The sequence below is a fragment of the Arabidopsis lyrata genome (assembly GCF_000004255.2).
Source record: "Arabidopsis lyrata subsp. lyrata unplaced genomic scaffold ARALYscaffold_1, whole genome shotgun sequence".
NCBI lineage: Eukaryota > Viridiplantae > Streptophyta > Magnoliopsida > Brassicales > Brassicaceae > Arabidopsis > Arabidopsis lyrata.
In genome coordinates this window covers 13,857,211-13,868,066 of record NW_003302555.1, presented here as the reverse complement: position 1 = coordinate 13,868,066, position 10,856 = coordinate 13,857,211, and the positions used below count along the sequence as shown (strand labels likewise).

At 33.2% G+C, this 10,856-nt stretch overlaps 2 protein-coding genes and 1 pseudogene across 2 annotated transcripts; 1 reads left to right on the top strand and 2 right to left on the bottom strand.

The window, feature by feature from the left end:
• Nucleotides 1–2,139: 2,139 nt before the first annotated feature.
• On the top strand, nt 2,140–3,800 carry LOC9326959 (probable F-box protein At1g30780). The gene has a single exon (XM_021011023.1). It carries the CDS (start codon nt 2,378–2,380, stop codon nt 3,710–3,712), a length of 1,335 nt encoding a protein of 444 aa, XP_020866682.1. The 5' UTR covers nt 2,140–2,377; the 3' UTR covers nt 3,713–3,800.
• A 213-nt stretch (nt 3,801–4,013) lies between these two features.
• LOC110224549 lies at nt 4,014–4,416 on the bottom strand (annotated as a pseudogene).
• A 58-nt stretch (nt 4,417–4,474) lies between these two features.
• LOC9326958 (berberine bridge enzyme-like 13) lies at nt 4,475–7,340 on the bottom strand. The gene is made up of 3 exons (XM_002890850.2): nt 6,554–7,340; nt 5,362–5,848; nt 4,475–5,227 (listed from the first exon to the last, which is right to left on the bottom strand). Exons 1-3 carry the CDS (start codon nt 7,108–7,110, stop codon nt 4,607–4,609), a joined length of 1,665 nt encoding a protein of 554 aa, XP_002890896.2. The 5' UTR covers nt 7,111–7,340; the 3' UTR covers nt 4,475–4,606.
• Between the last annotated feature and the right edge of the window lie 3,516 nt (nt 7,341–10,856).

Here is a 10,856-nt window from a genome sequence, read left to right as displayed (position 1 = left end):
TGAAAAGATATTGGAACGTTTCCTAGAGAATCATGCCGCAAGGAACATGTCTTCATCGACCATTGATGTTCCTTGGCATCTTGTAATACCCATAAATCAAAGACAAGATATTTATCACACGAGTTGACAATATTAACATTAGCTAACTTTCCTTGGTAGTTTATCAAAGTTGAAGTTGAGTCCCAATATATGCCGTCCATTGAAGGTAGTTTGATAAAACTTAGCGTCTCTGTTCTAACATCAAAACACACTATTATTTTACTCAAATTTGGTGTTGGAGTCGAAGCGCCATAATATACAAACCCATTGATGCTTATTCCCTTTGTTAAAGGGTGATAATTCCGAGTAATGCCTTCAATATGTCTCCATGAAGGTGTTTTATCACCGCCAAGTGTTAAAACCATGTGCTCTTGATCATCTTCAAAATTTGAAACCTTCTTACGCATTGCTTTGTATTGATGATTAACCGGATCATACCCCAAGTATTTATAAGCGGAATTCCAATTAGTACCCGTGATTTTGATTTCCGGTAAGGTTATAACTTGTTTCGTGCTAGGGTTACATATCATGAACCTACCTTTATGTGAAAGGCAGATAAAGCCGTTGACGGAACCCGTTGACCGTGTGTAAAAATAAGCGTCCACTGAAGCCATTGTCATGTCCAAATTTGCTATTAAAGAAGAAGATGAATCTTCTTCTTGTGAAGAGGTAAAGAAGAACATACGGTTTTCAGCATTCTTATCGGTCAATCGACCGTTTTTAAATGATATAAGCAGTCGTGATGATTGCGTCGAGGACATAGAGACCAACAAATTTAAGAAATCTTTGCTTCGGATGATGGAACACCATGTCTTCGAAACATATTGGAGCTCTAGGAGAGATTTTACGGGCAACCTAGTGAGAATATCAATCATTACATCAAAAGGGATCGAATCTATGTGACTAGGACCATTTTTAGGATCGTCCTTGTTATTTTCTTGGTCATTGCCTTTCATGGTGGACAAGGGGTTGAGTTTCCACGTAGGGTTTTTAACTATACGTTCTCTATTCTATAAGGTATATATCTATATATACATTTTTGTATCACAATTAGCAAATAAATCCTGAAGTTGAGAAGTATTTACAATGGCATGCCATTAGCATTAATTATTTAGATTTGTTTTATTTAAGTAAAGATTGTTAAATGAAATTCATTTCTCATATATTTAGCAAAAGTCTGTACAAAATCTTTCCTTATCTATTTAAGTAAAGATTTTGAAATCAAATATGTTCTCAACAATTTACCAAAGATCTCTACAAAATCTTTTTAAAAATCTCGACTTAGTTAACTTCTGATTTTTATCTGCAAAAAAGAAAAAAATTAATAGTAACGAGTGATGTAAAAATCGGGAATGTTGATATTACAATTTCTTCTACTTTTTTTTTTCATATAATGAAATTATTTTTTAGGGATACTTTCTCAAAACCTCTAAATAAAACAAAAGGTTTCAAAAGATAGCTTCTCTTTTGGCGGGTCGACACGCAAACCCGCGACTCTCCACGGGCTTATCCGCATGAACCTGCGACCCGTAGTGGATAAAACTATTATTCAAAAAAAATAAAAAATGATGTTTAATTTTACGGGACGGGGTTATATGGTGCAACGGGTTTAGATCGATATTAATATTAAACAATATACTATGGATGAAATCTTAGAATTTAAAATCAAAATTTAATTATAAAATCAGAAACACTAAACAAAATAAACAATATTAACAAAACAAATACAACTTAAAATTTTGCTAAATAATTTTTAGTTATAAAAAAATTGACCCGCGATACACCGCGGGGTAAAATCTAGTAACTCTTTATATATCAAACCAATATCAAACAATTCAGGGATAGGAAATTGATTAAGTCGGTGTTTTGTGGATAGGATCGGTTCAACAAAAAGAAAACGTCTTTTTGTATTTTTTTGGGTCTAGCAAAACAAAAGTTCACAATTTTCTTTTCCCCAAAAAAAGTTTTTAATTGAAAAATGAAATGCATTAATGATTGATTAGAAAAAGAAAAATCAAGCATCGAAGGCTTATTTTTCCATCTTCTTATTTTTCTTTAATCTATCGTTTCGAGTAAATGGGAGAGAGTTGAGAGAAATTGTGAAAGGTTGTTATTTTTTTTCCGAAAAAATTGCTAAATCTATTAATCAAAATTTGATAACGATCGTGGAGGTGTGGATAAGTTGAGAAAACTGTTTTATTTTTCAAAGTAAATAAAAATTATGGAAATTTGTGTATGTGTCAATCAAAAGAATGTTGCGGTTCTAGCTCAAATCTAGGTGTTTGCGATACAATCTAATCTTCTCCAAGTCGAGTTCTAGGTTTCGTCGGGAGCCGCCATGAAAGGCAAATACAGGTTCTGCTTCTGCAGCAGCCCAAGTAAGTTAGATCCGAACCCAGTTTATCTAAAAATGGTTAGATTGCCTGCCAAGTTTAAGATGAAGAAGAGCCACCAAAAGAAACTCCTTTGCCGAGTGGAATCTGAGGTTTGTTTTGGAGATCATAATGAGAAAGACACAAACCCTAGCGAGATAGATTCGCTCCCTCTTGATCTAAAGATGGCTATACTTACTAGATTGCCTGCCAAGTCTCTTACGAATCTCAAACACGTCTCTAAAATGTGGTCTTCCATCATCCGAAGCCGAGGATTCATCGATTACTTCTTCTCTGTGTCGTCGACGCGATCTCGTTTTATAGTCGCTTTGAGTAATGGTTTATTCAATAAGCCTGAGGAGAAGCTTATCTTCTTATTCTCGTTTTCACATGAAGGAGACAATTCTTCTTTGCTAGCCAATTTCGTGATTGCAATACCATCAGTGAGCTTTAGTTCCTCCTCAGGGTCTTGTGAATCTGTCCACGGCTTTCTCTCTGTTACCGCTGAATTTCGGCAGGTCATATGTAACCCTAGCACGGAGGAAGTCATAAAGTTACCCGTTAACACCCGATTCGTGGGATACGATCCGATTGATGATCAACACAAAGCGTTATTAGTGCAGTCGATAAATCATAGTGATCATCTAGAGCACAAGGTCTTAACACTAGGGGGAGGTGGTCAAGGATGGAGACACATCGAAGGTACCACTGCGCCTTATAGCCCGATATCAGTGGGAGTATGCATCGATGGTTTTGTCTACTATGGTGCTTATAGCCCAAACCGACCTATCAATCCAGTTATGGTGTGTTTTGAGGTTAGGTCTGAGAAGATAAGTTTTATCAAAGCTCCTGAAGATGTCGTGCATTGGGGGAATGAAGCAATATTCATAGAATACAAAGGGAAGCTAGCGTCCATTGTGAGATTCCCTTTTGGTCGTTTCCATAGTTTTGATTTATGGATACTAGAAGACGTTGAGAAACATGAATGGTCAAAGCAAACATGTGTGTTTCCCTCCTCTGTGTGGGATGATGTTGGGGATATCAAAATGTCTTTTCCAGGCACCAACAAGGCTGGTGAGATTATTATGGCCCCAAAGTTGTTATCACTCGATGTTAGACCCTTCTACATTTTCTACTATAATGTTGAAACAACAAACGTCAGAAGAATTAGGCTCCTAGGAATCGGAGACGATGAAGAATTTAGGCGCTCTTCTGGATTCGTAGACAAGGGTGAATGCCATGTCCGCATCGCACCTCAACATGTCGAGAGTATTGCCCATTTTAAGGATCCTATCATTTAACTACATTTCAAGGATCCTAATGTAAGAGGGCATGGGAAACTCTGGATTTTTATTTTTATTTTATTTCAATATTTAAGAGTTGAACATGCATGTTCCCTAGGGGTGAACCCAAGAATTGTTCGTTGAATACTGGTTAATTGAAATAACCAACAGTTATTGTTAAGTGTATCCATCATGCATAACATAAAAAAATCTCAAATCATACTTTATTATTCCTCATAAAATCACCCCTAGTTTTTAGTGATACAATTATATTCATGTTAAAATACTTTCACATTGCCATCAAACCAAAAGAAAAAAATCAGATGAATTGGATTTTGCATTTCAAAGAAATTCTGGGGAGAGTCAGCAGATTTGATCGCAATAACTCACTGTTGTTATTGTTGTCTCCAATAACACCAACTTTTGAAAACATCCCAACTTGCCAAAGAAATGTTGCATCTGTTTCAGCTCTTGAAAAGAGCCTCCATACTGTGAAATCTCTAGCATCTTCACTTGACATGTCCATAAACAACTTACCTTCGCAATCTTCCTCTTCTTCGTCTTGTTCTTATTCTCCTGTGTCTTAGTGATGCAAGACAATGTCCTATCACTATTGTTGAAAAGAGGTGTGTTTAAATATGAAAAGCATAGTTCTAGAAAGATGAGAACGGTGGATGAACAATACCAAGTTTGCCATTTCCCAACTCTCATTTAGGCGAATTTGATTTGATTTGGTTTAGCCAAATTTGCCATTACTTAATTTTAAGAACTCATAAGGGATTAGATTGGATAACAATATTGAAATACAAGTGTGTTGATCATGTTTAAAAACAAAAAGACACAAAAACACAAGTAACAAGTCTTTTCTAAGACAAATCTTAAACACACTCTTATTATTGTCTACCTCCAAATTCACTCAAGTTCCGTAGGAATACTTTGTTCATGGCTAAAAAAATTCTCAGGATCAAACGTAGCTTTAATCTGCACCAACCTTTCAAAATTACCCTTGAAATATTTATTCCCCCATTCTCTTGCATCACTCCCTTTACCATTCCTCCCCAAATCAAGATCTCTATAGTTCACATACGCGGATCTCGGGCTTTTCGACACATACTGCTCCATGTAACTATACATTTCCCTCATCCAATCCATATGCTTCGCCTCGCTCACTTTCCCATCTTGCCACAAAGTGAGCCATTGGATCTTGAACAATGTCCCACTCCTATGTGGGAAAGGTGTCTCTGTCTCGGGAATTTTCGCCATCATTCCTCCATAAGGATTCCATATAGTCAATGGTGAGTCCTCTTCTAGAAGCTTTTCCCACAACCCTTCTAATCCTTCTATTGGAATTGGCTCTTCCACATAGTCTGACTTGGCTTTGAAGTAATTCTTGAACAACGATTTCCCATCGAGTAAAGCTTCCGATGGCGCAGTGCTTGGAAAACCCGCAATGTACATTACCGATTTGATCCAGCTTGTCTCTAAACAATCTTTCTTCGTTAGTCCAAGCTGTGGGAAACTCCTTTGCATCACCTGTCAAACAAACCGGGGTTGTTATTGTCATGATCAAAACTTCTCTACTTAATTATTATCATAACCAAACTTTCACAAATTACCAAATAGACCCCTAATTATCACAAATTTTAAATTTGACCCCATTAGTTTACCTGCAACAACCTATTTGCGTCGCCGAGAAATTGGCCTTGGTACGAAGTCGAGATAGTTCTTTCTTTGCTCTTCGGAGTTTTGCTCGTCGGCTGAATAATCACACGGATAAAGAGATCTTCGTCAAGCTTATCAGCAACTTGTTGCCACTTGGACAAAAGCTTAGTTCCGTCTTGCTCAAGCGTCCTCGTGACAGTGAACACCGTAACGACCTCCGGCACCGGAACGAGTTTGATTTTCCAGGCAAGAATAACGCCGAAGCTTCCTCCGCCACCGCCTCGTATCGCCCAGAAAACGTCTTCTCCCATCGCCGCGCGATTCAAGATTTTGCCGTCAGCGTCAACGATTCTGGCGTCGAGGACGTTATCGGCTCCAAGACCAAACTTACGCATCATTGAGCCATAGGCTCCGCCGATTATGTGACCGCCGATGCCTAGGCTGGTGCATAAACCCGCCGGAAAACCATGGATTTTGCTTTTCTCTTGGATCCTTTGAAGTCATGAAAGATAAACCAATTAATAACCGGGTCATAACCACAGCTTAACCATATTAGTGTTTTTTTAGTAAATTGGTTATAAGAATAAAACCACTTATCAACCTCTTTTCACCTACCTATAATCTATTAGTCAAAAACCCCAAAGATTACATATTGTTTCTATAAATCCAATTTAACAATACAATACAAAAAAAAAAAAAAAAAAAAAAGAACAAACGAAAACGGAATAAACCAACCGGTTGAACCAAAATCGTAATATTTCAATTGGTTAGCCGAAATTTTGGTTTGATTTACCGCATATCTCTGGTCTGCTTGGTTCTGTGTGGCAACGTATCCCCAAAAAAGTCACAATTTTTGAACCATTTTCTGTTTTAAAGTTTAAAATTTTAGTATGAAAACTTACGAGGTTGTTCTCCATAGCTTTAAATAAATAAATAAAACAATGATACCTTTATAGAAGAAAAATCAAGTGTCCCCGAAGTAACCAAATTTAATACTTTGTAAACTCGATTATTTTTAAAATCAATGTAACTTCCTCCTTTTCTTCGGTAAGTAAGTATAGCTTGTACTATATTATATATAAAGTAAACCAAATATTTTAAAAAGTACTAGTGTAGCTTATAAATAGTTTCTCGGTGTAAAGACGAAATAAAAAAAAAGATTATAACTTTTGATTCTTAAATTAGCGTAGGATTTACCTGTAATAAACCTCTCCAATAGAAGCACCCGCGTGAACCCACGCGCTGTTACTTTCTATATCAACACTGATCTGTCTAAGTTTCGACAAGTCGACGATCACAAACGCAGTTTCCATCTCCGAGACGTAAGAGAGGCCTTCGTAGTCATGACCACCGCTTCTTAGCCGCAAGTGAAGCTTCAACTTCTTGGCGCAAAGAACGGCGGCTTGAACGTGCGTTTCGTAAAGCGGCTCGAAAATGAACTCTGGCTTAGGATTTGATGGCATCAAGTAACGGAGATTTTGAGCTGACGTCTCTAACGCCAGTTTAAAGGAAGATGCGTTTAGGTCGTGAGTGAAGAACGACGAGTCCATTGGAAACGAAGCGTCGGAGTTGTCGACTAGACACATCACGAAGTCTTGTTGCATAGTGGAAGAAGACAATGGAATGTAAGAAAGAGATAGTAATAGTAAAGTCACGAGAAACGCGTTTGCGTTAATAATTATTAACGTAAACGCCATTTTGTGTGTGTGTGTTTTAGTGGTTATGTGGTATTTAAGTTTGTTGAGGAGTTTCATATGTATGTTGGGTTTAAATAGGGAGAGGGAAGGGGTTTATACGTAAACTTGATGTAATATTTACGTCATGCTCTTTTGAGTCTTGTTTAATGTTAATTATTTCTTTACCATTTTCGAATCATTATGGCTATTACTTGATTGTTTAATTCATACTTTATAGCCTTTTTGGAATTGGAGTTTATCCTTAAAGAGATCATTCCATCATAAATTATTTTTACTGTGATCGTTTTTGCTGAAAGCTTGAAAACATATGCCGATCTAATTATCGGATATATCCAGTTGAAAATATGTATAAGAAATTAGGAACGATGTATTATACTCCTGCCGTTTCAGTTTAGTTGTCGTTTTAGGATTTAAATTTTGTTTAATAATAGTTGTCGTTTTAGGTTTTCAATGCAAATGTTTGGTGAAAATTCCAGTTTTATCCCTACTGTTTTAATGTTTTGGCCAATGAAATTTTTTATAAAATATATTAATAAAGGGTAAAACAGAAAATTAAATGCTTTTCTTAATTTGTGTGAAAAAACTTAAACGACAACTAAAACGAAACGGAGGGAGTACGTACTTAAGAAATAAAAAAAACCTACGAAAAATGTTATTATCTTCAATGCATCAAATCTGACACTTGTAGCCTTGTGAACTGTGAGTTCGAAGAAAAAATCATAACTATTACATTTAATTCAAAATATTTGTATATTTTTCTATTTTTTACCCGAATCTGAAACATTATTGACATAGGATAACGTCTTTCTAAAATTTTCGTGTCAATGAAAAAAAGAAAATGTTAATGTACATTCTGTTTTTATAATTAATTGATTAAGACCCCAAGTTTATGGAGAAATATATGGTGTTTGAAAGTAGGTCATAATTTGTGGGTTTTTACTTTAAAGAGGGACAAATTTCTTCATAATTTCAAAGATACTGACACCACCATCTCCAGTAATTGTGGCTAACTTTTAATATATTTTTCCTCAATTTATTCTTGAATCAAAAAAATATAATATATCTTATTATTCACCTATTTGACCTTCAAATTTGATATTTACTTTTTCACAGATTTGGTTCATACATCTTAGAGAATTGTCTTAGGTTGCATAATCCAATATTATGTCAAATTGTCAACCGTGCACTCTTTCATGCGGACATAATAATATTTTACAATGAGCAATTGATTATATCTTTACTTTTCTTCTACGAAAATTGCATTCAAAAATATTCTGTAACTAAATGACATAGTTATTATGGGTTATTTTGGATTCTTTTGTCAACTAAATACTTTTTTGTCAACTTTAATTTTTTTAACAAAGAAAGAAAATTTAAGAGTAGAATATTTTTTGTATTAAAAAAAAAAACAGTGTAGTCTTAACTCTTAAGATAGAATCTAAATTACTGTTTATTGTATTTTTTTAAAAAGCATACTGTTGGTCGTTTAATACGATTATAGTGGCCAAGTAGAACAAATAGTCGATGATCCATAAATGGAAAGACTACAACTTTTACTTAATTACTTGGAAAAACTTGCACCATTCGAAATATGTAATTTGGATCAGCAAATAGTAGAAGATCCAGTTTCTCTCTCTCTCTCAAGTATAAACTGGTTTTGCTAGAAAAAAAAAAAAAAAAAAAAAAAAAAAAAAAAAAAAAAAAACTGGTTTTGCTAGCATGTATTAGCTAGGTTTTAAAAATCTTTAGAACTATATATATATATGGTCCGTATAAGATTTTTTTTGTCACCTCAATTTTTTTTAGAATGACGTTGATATATTAAATTTTGATCGTACGCAGAACTTATAGAAAAAAAATCTTTTATGAACAGTTAAGCATGAAATTAAGTAATTAGTAGCCCGATTGATGTTGGGGAGGTATAGTAATAGTTTTATTTAGGAAAATTCTCTTTAAAAAACCATTAATTATTTAGCTATATATATATATGATTCCCTTCTTTCTTATGGTTGTTTTGGTTCAACTTTGATTCCTTTGTATCCTTTAACTTTGATCTCTTTACAAAAATAATTACTACCTTTAAATTAGTTATCAATTTTTTGTGAGTTTTTGTAAAGTTATACAAGGATATGACCCGCGGTACACCGCGGGTTAATTATTTGATTTTTTTTTTATTCTTTTTATAAACTAATGAATTTGTTGTGTATAATATTTCCTGTTGTATCGCGGATCATATGCGTTGTATCTAAAAAATAAAAAATTTAAGTTGTATTTATTTTATTTAGTGTTTAAGATTGTATAATTGTATTTTGATTTGTTAATTCTAGGATTTCACCCGTGGTATATTTTCCCATATTAATATCTACCCAAACCCATCCCACCATATAATTCCGTTCTGTGAAATTAAACATCATTGTGTTATTTTTTAATAACACTTTTATTTAAAAGACATATAATTCGAATCAATTTAAAAGTTTGCTTTCAAATGGTTTTCATGATATATATATATATATATAAATATATATATTTTTTTAATTATGTGTTTTAGGACCAACCCGTAAAAATAATTTACAATTGTATTTTGATTTGTTAATTTTAGGATTTCACCCGTGGTATACTCTCCCATTTTAGATAATTTTAGAAATTAAGAAAAGATACGAATGACTCAATTTCGGGTCAGAATAAAAAAAAACGACCTGATTAATTGCGCAATTTGTTTTTCAAAAATGTTAATATAAATTGCACACATACTTTTTTTCTTCATCAACTGAGTAATATATGTCCTTTTAAAAATAATTTGAATCATAACATATGCAGAAAAAACTAAAATTTACTATATGTATATATTATAATAATTCAAAATAATTTAAATATAACATCAAATAAAAGCAAAATGAGAATCATATATTTATGTTTAAAATCCGGGTCAAAATTAAAAAAAAAAAAAAACAAAACTGACCCAGAAAAAGAGCAAATATGTACTTTAGATTGTACACATATTTTTTTCTTTATTGATTGAGTAATATATTTCCGTTTTAAAAAATTTGAAACATAGCATATGTAGAAAAAAATATAAAATTTTATTAACTATATATATTTTATAATAATTCAAAATAATATAAATATAAATCAAATAAAAGTGAAATGAGAATCATATATTTTTGTTTAAATTAGGTAGAGAAGTTTTAAGAAATTAGCTCAAATTTGTTATATATATTAGCATTAAATCATCATATTTGGTTTCCTTATATATAAAAATAAGAAAGAATATGCCATAAATAAAGAGTTTAGGTGTAGTCATTAGTTGAGAAAATGTATATTTTTAGAATTTATTAATTAATTTCGTTTTTGAATTTTGCCAAAAATAAGGAAAGATCCGATTGAAGATTTCCGGGTCAAAATCACAAAAAAAAATCCGACCCGAGTGGAAAGAGCAAATTTGTACTTAAAAAATGTTAACTAGATACAACAACAAAAAAATCCAAATTGTGTGTAGTTATAGGCAAATGTGCTGTAATATAGCACTCAATAAAAGATGTATAGTGATACTAATACTAATGAAAATAAATCTATTATTGATCCACCACCAAACGCTAAGCTTGACCATAATAACATACTTGTGAATGCAAATTAAAGCCACTTTAGAAGTCAACAAATTCAACCTATAAACGAACATATTTTTTCTAAGTACTAAGCCTCAATTTTTCCAACTCCATTTCACTTTAAATAGATTCCCCACAATCCCTTATGTTTACATCCTGTATATTTTGGTTATACTTTTTGTAGTTCCTAAAGGGATTAGT

Coding starts and splice junctions, on each gene's coding strand:
- LOC9326959 (XM_021011023.1), top strand. CDS start 2,378: ATGAAAGGCAAATACAGGTTCTGCTTCTGCAGCAGCCCAAGTAAGTTA.
- LOC9326958 (XM_002890850.2), bottom strand. CDS start 7,110: ATGAAACTCCTCAACAAACTTAAATACCACATAACCACTAAAACACAC. Junction 5,849..6,553: donor ATTGGAGAGGTTTATTACAG/GTAAATCCTACG, acceptor ATGACTTCAAAG/GATCCAAGAGAAAAGCAAAA. Junction 5,228..5,361: donor ACGCAAATAGGTTGTTGCAG/GTAAACTAATGG, acceptor TTTGTTTGACAG/GTGATGCAAAGGAGTTTCCC.